This window comes from Odontesthes bonariensis, chromosome 4 (assembly GCF_027942865.1).
Source record: "Odontesthes bonariensis isolate fOdoBon6 chromosome 4, fOdoBon6.hap1, whole genome shotgun sequence".
Classification (NCBI taxonomy): domain Eukaryota; kingdom Metazoa; phylum Chordata; class Actinopteri; order Atheriniformes; family Atherinopsidae; genus Odontesthes; species Odontesthes bonariensis.
In genome coordinates, this window is record NC_134509.1 from 20,915,346 (window position 1) to 20,934,412 (window position 19,067).

At 42.2% G+C, this 19,067-nt stretch overlaps 1 protein-coding gene across 2 annotated transcripts in view; it reads right to left on the reverse strand.

The window, feature by feature from the left end:
- Positions 1–610: 610 nt before the first annotated feature.
- Positions 611–19,067, reverse strand: part of LOC142379328 (endonuclease V-like) — a 49,574-nt gene continuing 31,117 nt past the window's right edge. Inside the window, exons 8-10 of one of the 2 annotated variants that reach the window (XM_075464468.1) lie at positions 8,632–8,701; positions 5,081–5,150; positions 611–2,882 (exon numbers count right to left, since the gene is read on the reverse strand). In XM_075464468.1, the coding sequence (XP_075320583.1) occupies positions 2,873–2,882; positions 5,081–5,150; positions 8,632–8,701 (150 nt within the window). In that variant the 3' untranslated portion in view covers positions 611–2,872. The remainder of the gene's footprint in view (positions 2,883–5,080; positions 5,151–8,631; positions 8,702–19,067) is intronic. The other variant, XM_075464469.1, reaches the window with a different exon arrangement.

Consider the following 19,067-nt stretch of genomic DNA (forward strand, 5'->3'; position numbering starts at 1 on the left):
ACCAAAAAGGACGAAACTAGGGCCAGTTGCAACACGTGCAGAGCTGTGATCACATCAAAGGGGGGAAATACCTCCAGCATGCTGAAACATTTGACCACACAGCATGCAGTTACTTTGCAAAAGTGTAAAGTCTCTAACACGCTGCTCAGCGATGGCGGCAACTCTCACGGGGGAGCTCGTGGCACAACGTCTTCCGTCTCAAAGGTCCCAGGTAACGTAAAACTTCCAGGTTCCTTGAAGTTGAAACAGGACTCTCAAGTCTCACGCATTGAGCGTGACAGTCACGCTTTTGGGTCTTTTGTCCCGCACTCCCGCTACACATTGTATTTCTCATGCCGAAAAAAAAAATCTATCGCCACTATCACTATAGAAACGGCAGGAAACAAGCATGGCTCCCATGAGTCTGAGCAGAGCAGTTATTAATAACAACAACACTAAAATCAATATCATTCATTACTGTAGATCCCTTTGATCGAGGCAGGGAAAAGGAAAATAACAGAGGCGAAAATAGATAAAATGGTGGTACACACTTTAAAGTGTTACTGCAAGCAAAACCATTTCTACTATATATATATATATATATATATATATATATATAAAAAACGGGATGAGAACCGATAAGGAACCGAATCGATAAGCAGTATCGATAATGGAACCGGAATTGCTAAATTCTTAACAATTCCCATCCCTTGATATCAGCTCAGATACATGCTCATCTTAAACCAAAACTAAGCATCTTATATTTGTCACCTCATACATTAAAGGTTCAAATCAGTAACCCAACGATAAAGAATACTTGTTAAGTAGCTTTTCAATTGTTGCATTCAGCCTTTTCTTTGATGCAAATACATATCAGTATATGTCCCAACAAATAAGTCAAGTTTTTGGAATTCCTTTTGGTGTCTCTACGAGTAAACATCGTGAAATTGGACCCGAAATGCAGGACTGGAGGTGAAGATGAACTAAGACTTTATGTGAAAAACAGTAGTAAAAGAATGAACAAACTAAAGTAAAAGGACAGACTGAGAAATGGAACGGACAGAGCTACAGCAGTTCAGGAGGGATAGGGAAGAAGATCAATGAACTGGCAAATGAAAACCAAGAGAGATATACAGAGCAGGGTGATGCAAAAAGTGGAAGCAGGTGTGTAAGGGTAAATATCAACAGGTGGGACTGATTGGAAGAAGAGCATCTACAGATGAAGGCAGGAAGCTGTGTCAAAACTAAACAAGAACCAAAAACAAGACATAAAGACAGTTTTTTATTTGTTGGAAAACAGTAAAAATGTCACAGTCCATGGTGGCAGAAGGAAGACCCAGACAAAGGACAAAATAAACCTTATGGGAAAAGTCATTATTTCAAACCTTAAATGGTGTTGCGAAGGCAGTTAAATACCAGGAACAAAACAAAAACCAAGCAAGAACACAGGCAGGACTGACGCACGGGCACAAGTTGCACTGAGGCTCAGACAGAGAAGAATGAAAACCAAGTATATATGCTGGGTGGGTGATTAGGTGAATGGATGCAGGTGAGTAACGAGTACAGGGTGGTAACCAAGTGGTAACATGGTGATCAAGTGAAGAGTCGAGACAACCAAGGAAATCCAGATATCCTGACAGGTAGCACGAGAGAAAACCAAACTCAGAACCTGCCTTATCCAGCCGTCATTGAGCGAGAGGCGGGTCGCCAGTCCATCACCGGGCCACACAAAGACAAAAGAGACAAACGCACTCCTAGGGACAATTTAGAGACACCAATTGACCTAACATGCTTGTTTTTGTACAGTGGGAGGAAGCCACAGAGAACCCACGCATAAACGGGGAGAACATGCAAACTCCACACAGAAAGGCCCCGGCCGGGAGTTGAACCTGGGACCCTCTTGGAGCAAGGCGACGGTGCTAACCACCACACCACCGTGCAGCCGCCCCCACATGAGAAGACTGAAAATACTACTGCAACCTGAGTAGTTTCTGATAAAAAATGGCATAGATTTAGCATCCGATGAAACAGTTTGATCATCAGATCATGCTGGGTTTGAAGTTGGGAACTTCCAGCTATAGGCCAGATTTGTTCAGCCTGGGCACACGCACACGCACACACACACACACACACACACACATATGACAAAAAATAATTAGCCCAAAATGAGATGAGTAAAAAATGTCCTACTGACAGTGATGGAAGATAAAACTACTGCAGCTCAACCCTGCGGTTAGCACACACACTGAATTATACCTTCAGCAACAAGTCGCGTCCTTGTGGCTCCATAAGATTTTAATGAGCGTGGCTGCTCCCAACAGAGCTCATCGGCCCAACCTTGGGCCAACTGCCTCTCCAACATCCTCCATGACATTTCAGAAGCGTTTTTGCAAAGGGCAGCAGAGTTTGTGCACCAGCATGAAGTCGACTGAACCGGTCTCCATAATTGAAGCTGAATTATTTCCATTTGGCAAAATTTAAGGAAGTGGCATTGGTATTCCAGTGGAATTATAATCAGAACACAACACATATATATAGTTTAATTACACACTTTTAAATTAATTGTCTGTCTTTTCATTGATTTAGAGATTTTTGTGCTGGCGACACAATGTTTCTACCTCAGGCAAGCAGCACCTTTGTTTTTACTGAAAATATAAAAAATATTCTTGCAGTAGGTCAAGGTTTAAGTCCCAGCCTGCGGCTCTTTGGTGTATATCACCTGCCTCTTTCTGCCCTCTATCCAATGTAAGAAAAGGCAACCAAAACTTTAAAAAATGTGCATATGGAAACATATTCTCCCCAGGCTGCTGTCGAGCCACTTGCTGCCCCAGAACATCTACTCCAGTGAGTTCAGCCAGATATTTCACAGCGAATCCTCAGCTTCTGCTTGCCTTTACACGACTCTGAAATCAGATAGAGCAAAAGAAGTTGTACAGTATGTATTCAAAATGAGTCTGAGTTCTGAACTATACTGGTTAGACAGTAATTAATGGTACATTTTTCAGATAAAAAAAACTTGTTTCTGATGCGCAAAGCTTAAAGTGAATATCTGGTCTGAGCTCCTTTATTCTCCAGCACAGCCTGAACCCTCTCAGACGAGCTTTCTGTCCTTTCTTTAAGGAGTCTTCAGGAATAGTTCTCCAGGCTTCTTGAAGGACATCCCAAAGCTCTTCTTTGGATGTCGGCTGCCTTTTGTTCCGTTCTCTGCCAACATGATCCCACACTGCTTCAATAATGTTGAGCTCCGGGCTCTGGGGAGGATTCATCCCTCCATCAGACCTGTTGCCACTGATTTTCAGTCCACTTCTTGTGTCCTTTGGCACAGCTCAGCCTTTTCTCCCTGTTTCCCTTCCTTAAGAACGGCTTCCTGACAGCCACCCTTCCATGGAGCCCATTTCTGATGAGGCTTGGGCCAACAGCAGATGGATCAGCTGAAGGTCCAGATGCATCTCTCAGCTCCTGTGTCAGGTCTTTGCTGGATTTTTTCCTCTTTCTTAAGGACATCACTTTCAGATCCTGTTCATCTGCTGTAGATAGTTCTTTAGGCCTGACACTTCTTCTTTTGTCCTCCACTTGTCCAGTTTCCTCAAATGTTTTAAGGACACACTGCACACCATGCTGAGATATGCCAAGTTTTCAGCTAACAGCTCTTTGGGAATCACCTTGTTGCTGCAGAAATCCTATTTTTTGTCTGTTAAACTGTGTTATCTTTGCTGTTTTTCATAGATGCAACTAAAGAAATGGGAACAAATGATGTGTCTCTGTGACAGGCTGCTGGGAACAAAGTGCCTAAAGATCCAATTTAAAATGGCTCCTTTGCTAAGTTGTCTGTTATGTGTGGACTCAACACTGGTTCATCCCTTGAGTTAGGAGCCTTTTTAATGCCTGAATGATTCATAGCTCAGAGTTAAGTTCCTCTGAAAATGGTCAGGTACTTTAATTCCCACAGAATTGGAGAATCTACAAGTGTTCTTGGGATACGTGGATAAGTCATGTTTTCACCACATGACTTTTCACCTGCAGAGGTTCAATGCCCATCATCAAATGTGCCTGCAGCCCGTTGAGCGAGCGTGAGGGTAAAAGCTCGGTTATGGCCCAGAGGTACCTGCTACAGCCCTGCTGACTCAGCACAAAGCCTCTCTCCCTGTCTCAGTCTCTTTGTAGAGAGGCTGATCAAAGCACGGAGCGTGCTCAGAGGATTCACAGGCAGCTTCCGAGCGGATGCGCACGGACATCCCATTATGTTACCAAGACAGGTGCCGAGGGACATGAAAGTGCACACATTGTGAGAACTAACCTGTGAGTGTTAGCTCACTCGAGCATCTCCATTTCCATCCTGAAGGTTCAATTCTGTGCACGTATGAAGATACTTGGGTTTGGAGAGTGAAACTGAATGACGATTATGTTTTTGAAGCATCGGAGTGTGCTAATGGTCTGCAGCCTTCATCTGTAATTAGGATGGCAGGGTCAAACTCAGCAGCGCAGCCTGTTATTTCAGATGAGAATCACAGGATCAAAGGTTTTTCTCTTGCTCTTACTGCCTGTGTATCTCTGCTTAACCCGAGGCGTCCTCGGATCGCCTCTGCCCCGTCCACACCCCTCTGAAAATGCAGAGAAACTGTCAAAAGGCTCTTAAACTCTTAAACTTTCCCCCTCTGCTGCAGCAGAATGGAGTTCTTTACCGTCACAGCGAACAGGTTCAGCCTCGAACTGCTGACCTCTGACCTCACAGATATCAGGACCTCTGCTGTGTCGACTCTAACCGTTTGGTTATTTCATTGGTTATAAGCCTCCTCTTAGATTTACTTGAAATTTGAAATCATTTCTTATTTCTGAAGGCCCCTCTGTCTTCTGTTCATCCTCCATGATAAATTTGCTCGGCTTGATTAGCTAATTAGATTCGAGCGATTAGCTTCTCTACCAACAGGCTGTCCTTTACTTTGGGATTTGGGGAATTTCCTTGATGACTCACTTGCTGTGGCTTTTACGCTTATTTTAGGAGTGGAAAATCACTCCAGTGACAATGTTTTTACAACGGTTGTGTGTGTCGGTGTGTAGCTGTGACGATCCACATGTGGCCGCTGAATATTTTGTCACTTACATCATTCTGTGATGTGTGTATCGGCAGCTGGGAAGTGTTTGCGTAGGTATTCTCTGGAGCGACAGTCGGCCTATGGAGGATGAGCATGGAGGGAGAAAAGAGAGAAAAATGAATTATCTTATGAGTTTCTATTGCTCAAATGATTATTAATTTACACAAATGTGTTTTATAGCTGTACGATTAAGTCAATTACAATAAAAATCAAGTGTTGCGATTCATCAGCATTGACGTGAACTCTGATATCAAAAGAATAAAATATAGAGTTGATAGAATGCATATGATGATAATGAGATATGATAATAATACCGAACATTAAGAAAAAAAACACAAAAAAAACAGCATTTTTTAACATGACAGCCATAATAAAGAGATGCACTGTTAACTGTCATAACTGCAGAATAATTTAGGAAGGTCACCTGTGGTGTACCCCAGGGATCTGTGATCGGTCCAAAACTTTCTTTGCTTTATATTAATGATATTTGTAACGTTACAGATCTGTTCAATCTTATTATTTTTTGCAGTTGATACAAACATGTACTGTTCTGGCAATAATTTACAGGAACTTTTGTCCTCTATTGAAAGAGAGCTAAAAATCCTCAAAACCTGGTTTGGAGTTAATAGATTGTCACTCAATATGAAAAAAAAACTAAATTCATGGTCTTTGGAAATCGAAAAGAAATTGACAAGGACATGAAATTAAAAATGTGTGATGCTGAAATTGAAAGAGTGACAGAGATCAAATTTTTAAGGGTGGTTATTGACCATAAATTAACACGGAAGCTACATGTTAATTGTATCAAAGGAAAGCTTTCCAAGACGATAGCAATTCTGTAAAAATAAAGAAACATATTAAATTATAAGGCCTTGCAAATTATTTACTGCTCACTTATACTTCCTTACACATCATATTGTGTGGAAGTCTGGGGCTCGACATAAAACAACTGTTAGCGCAATAGTTCTCCTACAGAAACGAGCCATACAGATTATTAACAAGGTTGATTACTATGCACATACTCCCCCACTGTTTATGAAATCACATTATTATGAAATTCAATGATCGGGTATATTACAAAATAATGCAAATAACGTATAGAGCTAAATCAAAGTTACTCCCAGTCAGGGATTGGAATCGAGAACCAGTAGTTAGATTCCATGGAATTGTTAATCCGCCTGCCTAACGATCCGGTTTATAGGTTCTGCTAACGTCTGATGCATTTGTGCGATGACGTCATGTGCACGCTTCGTATTTTCGCTCAGAATGTTTCCAACATGGCGTCGAGGCAGAAACGCTCCAAAGTTTGGTTATATTTCACCAAAAAGGACAAAACTAGGGCCAGTTGCAACACTTGCGGAGCTGTGATCACATCAAAGGGGGAAATACCTCCAACATGCTGAAACATTTGACCACACAGCATGCAGTTACTTTGCACGAATGTAAAGTCTTTGATCGCTACTAAGCGATGGTGGCGACTCTCACGGGGGAGCTTGTGGCACAGCGTCTTCCGTCTCAAAAGTCCCAGGTAACGTAAAACTTCCAGATCCTGTTGATTGGTACTATATGAATAATTTACATCTGATATTAACATTTAGTTGACGAGGACTGCAGGAGTGAGGCAAGATCAGAGGCAGGCTCCCGCATACCTGTAGTGACCCCCTTCATCGAGGCAGGGAAAAGAAAAATGACATGAGGCAAAAATAGGTGAATGTCACCGAGCAGTTAATAGATTTGTGGTGAAAGGTTTGCACCCTTTTGCCACGGTGGAAGCCCCTGAATTTCAGTTGGATATTTTGCTGCTTATTGTTTGGCTCAACTGAAAATTAGAATAGATTAAGTGTTGGTGCATCCTTGAAATTAAAGTGTTACTGCAACCAAAGCCATTTGTACTTTATATGTATTATATAATGGGATAAGAACCGATAAGGAACCGAATCGATAAGCGATATCGATAATGGAACCGAAATTGCTAAATTCTTAACAATTCCCATCCCTACCCAGTCAGCATACAAGGGTTTTTCTCATCTCAAGAAACAAAGTATAATTTAAGAAACATGTGCAAATTTACTGTAGCAAAGGCCAAAAAAAGAAATTAAAAGGAGATGCGCATCTGTTGTTGGGGTTTCATTATGGAAAGATGACTTCTGAAGCAATTTCTGAGGGCTAAAAGTATTAATAATATGTGAAGGATTTTGTGTTTATTTATGATTTTGCTTCATTATTCTTCTATTTTGACTGTCACTTTATTGGATACAATTCTGTTTTTATTTGTTTTTTTTTGTACTATTATTATTATTTTCTACTTTTGTACTTGTAAAAAACATGTTGATGGGTAGCTTAATTTTGTTCAATAGGACAGGCTTAAATATAAGCATTATGCTTCAGCCTGTGCCTTTTCAGTCACTTTAAAATGCTATGATTGTACTGAACACATTTGTTTATTGTGTGACTGAATAAACAAATAAAAAATAAATAAACAATAAGACCCAATCTGATTATCTTTCAGCTGTTTTCTTCCTCATCAACACACTGATTAAACAGGAGTTTATTTTGTTGTTTGATGTGAGATGCTCATAAGAAAAGACAGGAGTGTGAATGTGTGTGTCTCTGCACATGTGTGTGTAAATCAATGATTAAATAATATCGTCACTGCCTGGATTTGTTGAAACACACACGCAGCTTCATTCTTGACAGCTTCTTGAATGAAAGCTCTTGAATTTCCATCAGCACGGCAAGGCTGCGTACAGTGAAGCTTAACTGCTGTACCGTTTAGTGTCACTTCCTCGGCTGGTGGCTAAAAATACTCTTATTTACATAAATAAATGGAGAAACCTGATAGCTGAGGGGTTAGGGTGAATACCACACGGGCGCCAATTTCCTGAGCCGGGCCATTTTTGCTGTCCGGTTATTTCCATATCATCGACGCTGACTATCAAATAAAGGCAAAATACCCATAAAAAAGGATTAACATACATAAAGACAACTTATTTTAACTTAACTTAATTTAACTTATTTTATTTCAACTTATGTTTATAATGTCTTGTTTTTGTCTCTGTTTTCTGTTTGTTCCTTATGTAAAGCGTCGTTGAGCATTTGGAAAAGCGCTATATAAAACTTATATATTATTATTATTATTATTATTTACATTGTGCACCAGAGAAAATGAATGATACGGCCCCATAGCTGCTTGAGATCAGCTTATTATGCTTGCAGACTCACGCATGGCTGCAGAGAGGTGTTTCCACAAAGAAACCCCTTTTTCCTTTCATTCATTTCATCCGTGCACGAGTCGGACGGCAAAGTTTCATCTAAATGCAAGTTCTCTCAGTGATATTTAAAGGTGCTGATATATGAAGAAGATTAACGAGTAATGTTTGAATTTTCAATGTCACAAAGGTTGGAAGTCCTTTAAGAAATAGATGCAGCGTACATTAATCTAACGTTTGCATTTACATTCGCATTCACCAGCTGGTTTCCCCTCAATCAGCCTTAAAGGGATAGCATGAAGCTGTATGACATCCCATACTAGCAATATCATTTATGAACATTGACTTACCCCCTGCTGTTCCCTGTGAGCCGAGTTCCAGCTGAGTTTTGGTGTTGACGAAGGTAGTCCGGCTAGTTGGCTGGGGACACAAAAATAAAGCGTTTTGCTTCTCAAAACAATATGCGTTCAAAAGAGTAATACATTTGCATCACAAAATTGTTGTCCAGGAAAAAGTCAGACCTCACAATCGCTTGGTGCTATTTTCTCTCCCTTCGTATCACTTTTGAGAAGCAAAACGCTTTATTTTTTAAACCCCAGCCAACTAGCCGGACTAATTTCGTCAACACCAAAACGAGGCTGGAATTCGGCTCACAGGACGCAGCAGGGGGTAAGAAAATGTTCATAAATGATATTACTAGTATGGGATGTCATACAGCTTCATATCAAAAGAGGCGAACTTTCCCTTTAAGGACAGAAACCACCTGCAGAAAACAGTGACTGTCTGCTCCAAAATAATTGGTTTACCTCTCAGATCGTCTGTGAACATCTCACATGCAGGTAAGGGTGGGTGCGAGGCGTGGAAGGATACGGATGCAGATACTTCAAAAACAAAACTTGGTTTATTTTCACAAAGAGAAGGGCAACATAAAGCGCGGCTGAGCCGGATACCAAGTCCAGTAGAGTTAAAGTCTTGTCTTGTCTTTTCTTTGCCATAGGCATGTTTTGTTTCGTCACAGTTTAGTTTTGGCAACTTACTGTGACTGTGACAGGTGAGGATCTGGCAATGAGCATGAACAAACTGGGAGACTAAATACTGTGGAGGGTGATTGGTGAGTGAGTGCAGGTGATGGGGGGAAAACACAGGTGAAGGAAGTGAAGCTGATGGCAGGGCAGGAGAAAAACTGAGGAAAAAAGTGTCATGGCAAGGCAAAACTAAATACAAGACCTGAACCTAAAACTTAACAAAACTAAGACATGAGAAAAGTAAAACATGGCAAAAACCCACAGACATGACATTCTCATGCAGGTTAAAGGCTGATTTATGCTTCAGACGCAAAGCCTCTGACGCTCGGACGCAGAGCGTCTGCGAGCGTCAAAATCTTGACCACTCCCCCACGCAGAGGCTCTGCGCGCGTTCTCGTGCACCTCAGAAAAATCCTGGCTACGCGACAGACGCACGCAGACCACCAACGGAAGTGCGCAGACAAAAGCGGCTGTGATTGGTCCTCGGTGTGCCTTTCCGGTTGTCTGTGTGGCTTCCTCCTTTGCATTTTCGCCAACTCCAATAAAAGAAGCTGTTTTTCTTCGATGTCGAGCAACTCCAGATCCATATCTTGCATACACTTTTTTTTTTGAAAGATAAACACTTCCGCCGGCGCCGCCGAAGTTCTCGCGAGGGGAAACTGCTGTGCGTCCCGAGAAATTCCAGACCGAGGTTGCAGAACCATAACATGAAAAGTGGTTCGCGACCAGAGCAAAGCAACACGTCAAGACGATAGACGCAGAACTATAATCCGCCCTTTACAGGCTGCATTGTTCAAGACCCCCTCACATGCTCTGTTCCCAAAGTTTGAGGGGCTCGCATCAGGCCGCCGGCTTCGCTGCCCCGTCTGCAGAACTCAGAGGAGGAAAGCCACCTTTGTGCTCCTAAACTCTAAACACCCAATCTTTACTGCACCTTATCTTGCCATTTTGCACCCATCATGCTGCTCCCCAGCACTCAGTATTTTTGGTACTTTAGTATTTCAGTATTTTAGAAGTTAGAAATTAGTTATTATTGTGTTTCCCGGTTCAGGTATTTAAGCTTTTTAACATTAGCCTAAATTTGTGCAATCACTGAACTCTGTGCGACTATTTTCTTTGTTGTTTTAGTGTTTACATTGTTACCTTGTTTGCTGCTCTATGTGCCTTTAATTGCCCTTCGTGGGTTAAATGTGGATTAAAGGCTCAATGTAAAAATGTTTTGTTTTAATCAGCATTCATTTTGACTGACGTTATTGTACACATGGAGCAAAAAGAATTTAATTTCTGTCCCCAAAGGTACAGTTCTCAGAAAAGTCCTTTATAAAGTGCAGAAATAATACTTTATGTATATTCTGTGGAACGTAGGCACAGAATCATCACTGACAACAATAAACCCATATCTGTACTGTAACTGGATCGTTCCACAAATTCAGAAACAAACAGATACCTCAGCAGATTAAACAACATAAACGTGATCCCATAGGCATCCAGGAGTAAAAAGTTGGAGTCATTTTCCAAACTCTGAGAGGAGGCTCAGTATCTCAGACATTAGAAACCTTTAAGCAACACTATAGAAGTTTGTAAACCTTAGAACTATGTGCTTCTGACTCATTTTGAAGTACAATGACCTCAGTGATGCACATCTCCAGCCCTGAAACTGCTGCGACACTGCAGTTTAAACTCTGGTTTCCGGCCCTGCAGACACTCAGTGTGTCTACATGATGAGATTAATTACATTATAGCTATAGTTGGGTTATGCTCCTTATTTGAGCAAGGGTAATTATCCTTGGATATATGGTGGTGAATGAATGAAATCATAGGCACAAAGCATGTCATACCCCGGTATGATAGGTGGCACTGTACCCATTTCAACTATTGCTAATAGAGCCACTTCCTGTTGACCTCTTCACCACCAACAACAACAACAAACTCAGGCATTGGACAAAGATGGAGAACGAAGAGCAAGATGAAGCTACGTCCCTCTACATTTAGTCTGTGATGAGCTGCTTGTTGCACAAACGTGATGCACAACGGAGCATTCTCCATCGCGTTGTTTGTTTGTTTCTTTCAGACGACAACAACAGTAATATCGTCTGCTTTGACTTCCGGGACACGACCCCGGGAAAAAATCTCGAGCATGCGCAGTACGCAAAGTCCAATTCACCACGTGCTTCACCGTCTACAAGCAGGTTTAATTTGACTTTCAACCGAGTTATCTCGGGGTCTTAATCCGACCACGAGGAACCCGATCCGATCCAATTTCTTGTCCGATTAAGGTCTCTACATGAACTTAATAACTCTTATCTCTTAATAAGTCTTATTGTAATTTAGCCAATTATCCGATCCTTTAAGTGCCATGTAACCCCACTGACTGTTTTGCTTTACGGTTGCTTGATATTTTTGTGGGCTTTTGATGGTGTCTTTGCGGCGTCTTCAACAGGACAGCAGATTCATGTGAATGCCTGTACGTGTGCAGGGCTCACATGGAGGTTGGTTTTATGTCAACCTGTGGGAGGAGCCAAAGAGCAAGGTGAAAGAAACATGTAGGCTGCATGGAGGTGCTGTGGTAGCCTGACTACGTCATACTCACGATTCTAGTCAGAATGTGAGTCTGATACCGCTCAACAGAGTTTTGAGTATGGGGCGTGTTTCAACCGAACCAGGAGAAAAAATGCCTCTTCGCTCAATTGGATAGACCTACAACCAATCAGAGCAACGTAGTATGTGACGTAGATTAAGCAACACACACTTGTTGTAGGAAGGACGGCAAAAACATCTTTTGTATCGATAAAAGCCTTTATCGCGTTCCTCTGTTCGTCTTTCAAAATGAATGCAATGTGGAGATCCTGTAGAACAGACTCGATGGCAGAATCTACACACCCTAGCTCTCCAGCGGCAGCCATGTTCAGCTCTTTAGTGACGTACTCGATAATGTCCCTGTTGATCATCTGTCCATCATCGTATAAAGCCCGCCCTGGCAATCTGATTGGTCCGACCAATTCTTGGTCGGGCATAATGATTTCCCAACTGAGCAGAGCCAGACCGAACTTCCCGACCAAATCTTTTATGGGCGGGGCTAAGTTCGGCTGGCACCCAGGCTAGTGCTGTGGTCTGTCCGGTCACTTTATAACCAGATAGTTCCGGGGTTGAATCTTGGCCGGGGATTTTTTTTTATTGGGAATTTCTGTTAGTTCCGTTAAAAGTCGTTTTTTATCTGCTTTTTAAAAGAGTTCACAGATCTCAGGCTCAGCTCCAGAGTCTGGGGCTCACAGTTTCCTTTGGTTCTCAGCCTTGTATAAGGTACAACCCTGATCACATGACCTCAGGAACCTGCTGGGGACGTATGGATGTAAAAAGTATACCAGTAAAACCAGTATCTTAAAGTGAGATCCAGTGCAGCTGAATGTGAGAACTTAGAGGACTTAGTTAGAAACCTCATTATGAACAACCTGCAGATGTCAGACTTACAATAATCCAAACTAACCATTTTCAGTTCAGAGCATGATAAATGGGACTTAACTTTGCAATATTTCTTAAGAGATAAAAACAAGAGATGGAGAAAGTTACCTCAAGGTTTCTTATAGAGGTTTTTCTGAAGCAAACGGGCCAAGAGTTTCCATGACCTTAGACTTCTGTTTCTCCTCGTTAAGCTGGAGAAAGTTACAGATACGGTTCATTTCTGAGAACACTGTTTATACCCTTTTAGAGTACAGCTGGAGGGTCACCCGAAAGAACAGTTTGGTTCAGGGTGCTTCCTGGATTCACAAAACTCCAGGGCAGTCTCTTTTAAAGCTGCAGTCTGCAAGATTTGTTGTTGTCATACGTAAAGTCCTACTTTTTGGCATTTTAAGAGTTTACATGATCTATCAGAACGCTTGAAGTTGAAAACGGTGACCTCCGTAGTCGCAAAATGCAAGAAATGCTTATTTTTTAACCGAAAAATAAAAAGTTATTCAACTTCCTGTCCCGCCCCTTCAAAACACATGAGAACTCGTGCACGTCTACGTGCACGCCAGATGCGCCTACACAACTCCTCATTCATCAACTCACCTGTCATTTGCGATCATGGAAGACACAGTAAGTAGACTAGCCCGAAATGAAGTTCAATAGTCCAGATAAATAAGCGTGGGGACGAGCCTACCTTGTATCGCGCGTGCACAATCGGTGATTGACAGGCAGCAGAGCCCAGCTCGTAACCTGACTGGTTACCTTTTACCGGTCCGGTCTGCAATTTTGTAAACAAACCTGCTGGCTTTGGAGGGACCTAGCGGGACATATAGGGGACCTAGAGAACTCTTTTTTTTTTTGTATTGGGGTATTTAATGTACTACTTTCAGAATCCCCGGACAGTTCCAGGCATTATGCTTGAAAAAGAGTTGCAGACTGCAGCTTTAAAAGATCATTAAAAAAATGCCTGTATTTTCATAGCATAGTGACAGTGACTTCTACAGCACCAGGATAACTGGTCTTCTTTGGGGGAGTCCAAGGCCCTATTCTGGTGGAATTCCAAGAGTAGGAACAAAAAAGTGGACCTTACAATAGTGGTCAATAAAGAACACCATAATGAATAACCTTTCTAATTACAAGAAAAATGTATGAAGACAGAGACCAACGTGGTACCAAACCAATATAAATGGTTACTCCTCAATTATTATGGGCAAACAGGCCCAATTATGTTATATTGTCCATGTATTAAAGTTCTATAATATCGCCTAAAACAAATCTTAAAGCTATTTTATGTGACAGAAACGAGACGCCTTGCAGTTTATGGCAGAAATAAACAGGGTTAATGGAAGGAACCCCTGACCCGGGGGTCATTTTTTGCGTTGCGAAAACACTCGAGCGGCTGGATTTTGATGAGTAAACCAATGTGAATCTTCAGTTGGTGTTTGGTCTGAACGTTGGGAGGTTCTCTGATAGATGGCTACCTCGTCTCCGTGTTTCCTTCCTCTCCACCAGGGTTATTCCCCTTTATGGTCACAGCAGACTTTCAAAAGATAATTTAGCCTCAAAGGGCCACGTTTGCACTATGTATCCAATTTATCCACCATCTTCCATCTTAATTCAGCTGCCCTGGTATTAAGCTTATCAGGGCCTTGTAGTCATTCTCGGATGGCGGGGATGATGATGATGATGATGTATCCCCCCGAGCTGTCGTCCTGGCTTCCCCTTGCTGTAGCTTCTTTATTGTGTCTCATCAATCTCTAGTTGTGGAAGCAGATTCCCCTTTCAAACAGAACACTGAGTTACTTCTTTCTGTCTTTATATTTCCACATTTACGTTAATTTCTGAGCACATTTTCTCATCTTTTTTCTTCTTTGTGGCACTCTTTTTATTCCAGAGGAGATAATTGGTGGGAAGAATCGCTTCAGAAATGCTGTCCTCTGAACTAAGTTCATGGCAATGTGGGAAAGCAGAGGTAAACAGCTGCATACTTTTGGTTCTGCAGGAGATGTCGGTGCACGAACCCTCCCACATAAGCAGAGTTAAGGCTTTGGTCCAGTGGCCTGGGGCAAGTCTTTACTCTCCAGCCCCTCCAAAGGCTCTAAAGCCCTGCAGCTATACCCACTCCCAGGTCCTTTCTAAATCCCTCCATCCTTTTTCATATAATTTTCATAATTCTCCTTCTCCCTGGAATTCACCTTTCCTCGCTTTTTAAAAACCAAAACCAAATCCTTTTATCACTCTATTCAAACTTTTTCCCATCCAGATCTCCTCGTTCCTATCCTTTTTCTGTCACATCCAGCCCATGACTGCGTTTACTTTTCTCTTCAACTCTCTTCCTGTCTCTCTGTGGACGTCCACAGTCCAGTGGCTCCAGCACCACAATGTCAGACAGCCATATATTAACATTTAAACAACCTCAGGGCTCAACGGTGAGCTCTGCTTTAAATCAGTCACATCCTCTTGGAATATTGAGAAAAGTTACAAAACCAACTGGTAGGCGGGCACATGTGTCAACCTTCATGGATGTTTTCCCTTATCATTTACCCAAGGTGACTGTTTTACGGCTGTGTGGGCTTCTCTTTCCCTCAATTTATTTTCTTAAACATGTCTGTTCCTTTCGACGTCGTGAACACACTGTCTGCTGCTGCTGTCAGTGTCAACAGGCACAACGGAGACTCTGCTATTAGAGATGAACGAGCGGGAAAAGTTTTTTGTACCGCTGTTTTCATTTAATTTGTCAAAAGTTTTCTTTTTTTTCTACATAAAATGTCACAAAAACAGAAAACACCCATCGCTGTTTCACAAATGCAAAGAAGAGATGTTAAAATTCTGTTTTGTTTGAAAGCCGAAACCAATGTCAGGCTGTAAAACTGTCACCTGGTTTAGATCGAATATGTCCAGAAAATATTTCTTAATGATGAAATGTCTGCATTTCTGTCAGGTGTTCGGGGCTTATTCAATTCAATTCAATTCAATTCATTTTTATTTATATAGCGCCAAATACAACAAATGTCATCTCAAGGCACTTAGATAGTAAGTCCAATTCAAGCCAATTGGAATTCAATTAATTAATAATAATCATAATTCATAAAATAATCCAATTCGTTCATATAGAGCCAATTCAAAAACAATTTCCTAGCTAAGAAAACCAACAGATTGCACTGAAAACTTTTTGTTTTTCGGTCCAATCTCCCGTCCTGAGCGTGCCTGAGGCGACTGTGGAGAGAAACGACTCCCTTTTAACAGGAAGAAACCTCTGGCAGAACCAGACTCAGGAAGGGTGGCCATCCGCCTCGACCAGCTGGGGTTTGAGAAGACAGAAAGGGGGGGAGGGGGGGAGGGCCGCAGCGGCGGCGGCACTGTAACACCATTCAAAGGATATCTGTTGGAACAGGGAAACACGAGTTAATGACCACAATAATATCACATATACATAAAGAGAGTAAAGTGAGGAAAGGTGTGACAGATGAGGCCCCCCAGCAGTCTAGGCCTATAGCAGCTTAACTATGGGATGTTTCAGGATTACCTGAGCCATCCCTATTCAAGGTAAACACAAGAAACTTGTGCTAACGAAAAAATAAATAATAAAATAAAATAAAGGACCAGACTCAGTGAGTAATTCCCTATACTCCCTATATAGATCTGCTCCTCACACCACAACAACCATCTTTTTACAGCCACAAGCTACCTCAGCCTCTCACCAACTGCACACCAGTCACAGCGGGGTGGGGATGCAAACCCTGGTTCGGGTAGGGGGAGAAATAAAAGAGGTAAGATAAGCGGGAATGGGATTCAAACCCTGGTTCGGGTAGGGGGTAATGAAAGTATAGAGGGTGCCAGAGGTGGAGGCAGAACAAGACACACTAGCAGATACACTATCAGATTCAACAGACCTAACTATAAGCTTTATAAAAAAGGAAAGTTTTAAGCCTGGTCTTAAAAGTGGAAAGGGTGTCTGCTTCCCGGACATTTACTGGCAGCTTATTCCACAAGAGAGGGGCCTGATAACTGAAGGCTCTGCCTCCCATTCTACTTTTAGAAACTCTGGGAACCTCAAGTAAACCTGCAGTTTGGGAACGAAGTGCTCTGTTAGGAAAATATCTTACAATGAGATCTTTAAGATATGATGGAGCTCGGTCATTAAGAGCTTTATATGTAAGGAGAAGAATCTTAAATTCTATTCTGAGATCTTATCACTCCCTAATTAACAGGCTAAACAAGATGGTAAACGTAGCAACATGGTGTCACCTACACATAGAGCAGCTTTGTCTGGATACTTTGGCATCATGTGGAAATACCAGACATAAAAAGAGGTATTTGAAGGACTAAAATTGAGACTGCAGCAAAATGTCCTCAGCCAGTGATGTCACTGCTGTGGAATATATCTCCCACAGTTAACACTCTCTGCAAAAAGTGAGAAACGAGCCTTATTACCTGTGGTTAATACCGTCAAAGGGTGCATTTTAACCCAAATCAAACTGCAGACAAAAATCTTTGTGGAATTAAAGTAAAAATCAAACCTAACAATAACAGACATTTCCAATGTTGCAACACAACTCAATTTCAGGTCTTCTATTGAGAATTCCTGCTTCTTATTTCTCTTATTTTTCTCTTATTCTCTTATTTCTTATTTCCATCCTGGTAGATCCCAAAGGCGGACGTCAGTATTGTTCCACATGGCCCATGTGGCGTTTAGTTTATGCAGTCAGGTACGGCCAATAAAAGAAAATGCATATTTCAGTGGACGTGAGAGCAACTGTTTTGGAAGGGTAGTGACATGTCCACAATGGTGGCAGCTGTACTTTAGACATTAGAGCTGCATGTAGGGTTGGTACTTTAGGAGTCGTATTGAAGGGTTTGAAGAAATGACCTCTATGATTGTTTAAATTGGAGGACTTGGTGGTATATAAAGTGTGACACCCAGGGGCTCCTGACTAAAATGCAGCTCAATGTTTCCACGTCTGCTCCCGGTTTGTAACTTAAATGTCATCCCCCTCATCGGTCAATAACAGTCTACCACGTTTCTCTGACTGCGTGCAGCCCACATACTAACATCTATTACCATGTGGGCTGAGCGTGCTGTCATGGCGTACACCTGGATCAGTCTCCATGCTGAAAAACAGCAGACCAGACCAAGAGGACGAGGAGCAGAATAACAACAGGGGACGATTGTTTTGTGCTTTCAATGTACATGGAATGCCAATGCATGGGAGGCTTTGGCCCAGCTGACCTAAAAGACGAACTCGATAGAGTCCCGATCAGTTTGTGGACATGGAAAAGAACGTGTTGGCTAAATGTTAACACAGTGATGTCCACATGTGGTCCTCGAGGGCCGCTGTCCTGCAGGTTTTAGATGTTTCTCTGCTTCAACACACCTGATTCAGATCAGTGCATCATCAGCAGGCTGCTGCAGAACTTAATCTTTTGAAGAGATCCATTTCATCTGAATCAGGAAACATCTAAAACCTGCAGGACAGCGGCCCCTCGAGGACAGACTTTGGACATCCCTGTGTTAGCGGAACATTATGAGGACAGCTGCTGCACAAAGACATGAGCATGGCGACAGATATCAGCCGTATCCTTGGGCAGAAATGGCAGCAAAAACACAAACTGCAACACAGCAATCTGTTGGAAAAACACGACATTGTTCAACACTTTAAGAAATGTGTGACTTTTTTTAAAGTTTTGGGTTGAATTCTTTAATCAACATTAAGATCAGATTTATTGTCATGCAGATAATTTTACCCATCCACCGATAACACTTTTTTTCGATTTACAATACCGATACTTGGATCTGAGTACTTGCCAATACCGAGTACCGATGCTGATACTTCTACCACAAAAAAATGCAATGAATTGGAAGACAGGTTTCGGTCTCACTAGCCGGACCACACTGTTCCTGATTAGCTCGACATCTTTGCCGCCAATCTAAAAAAATACAACAAAAATGACAAGCCACCCTCTTCATGCAATAAATTGGTATCGGTTAACTTTAACGAGTACGAGTATATTAGAATAGTATCAGCCCGATACACGATACCAGTATCAGTGCATCCCTACATCCAGGTTGGCACCTGTTGAACACACACATGCACATGGCCAGAGACAGATGCCATATACACTGGAGCGGTGGGCAGCCATTCACAGCGCCCGAGGAGCATGGGGGTACGGTGCCTTGCTCAAGGACACCTCGGCCGTGGCAAGGAGGCAATCCTGTTGAGTGGCGAGTGGGAATCGATAACCTTCCAGTTATTGGACGACCGACTCTAACCCCTGAGCCACGGCCGACCTTGCTCATGACCTTCCTTCCGAAA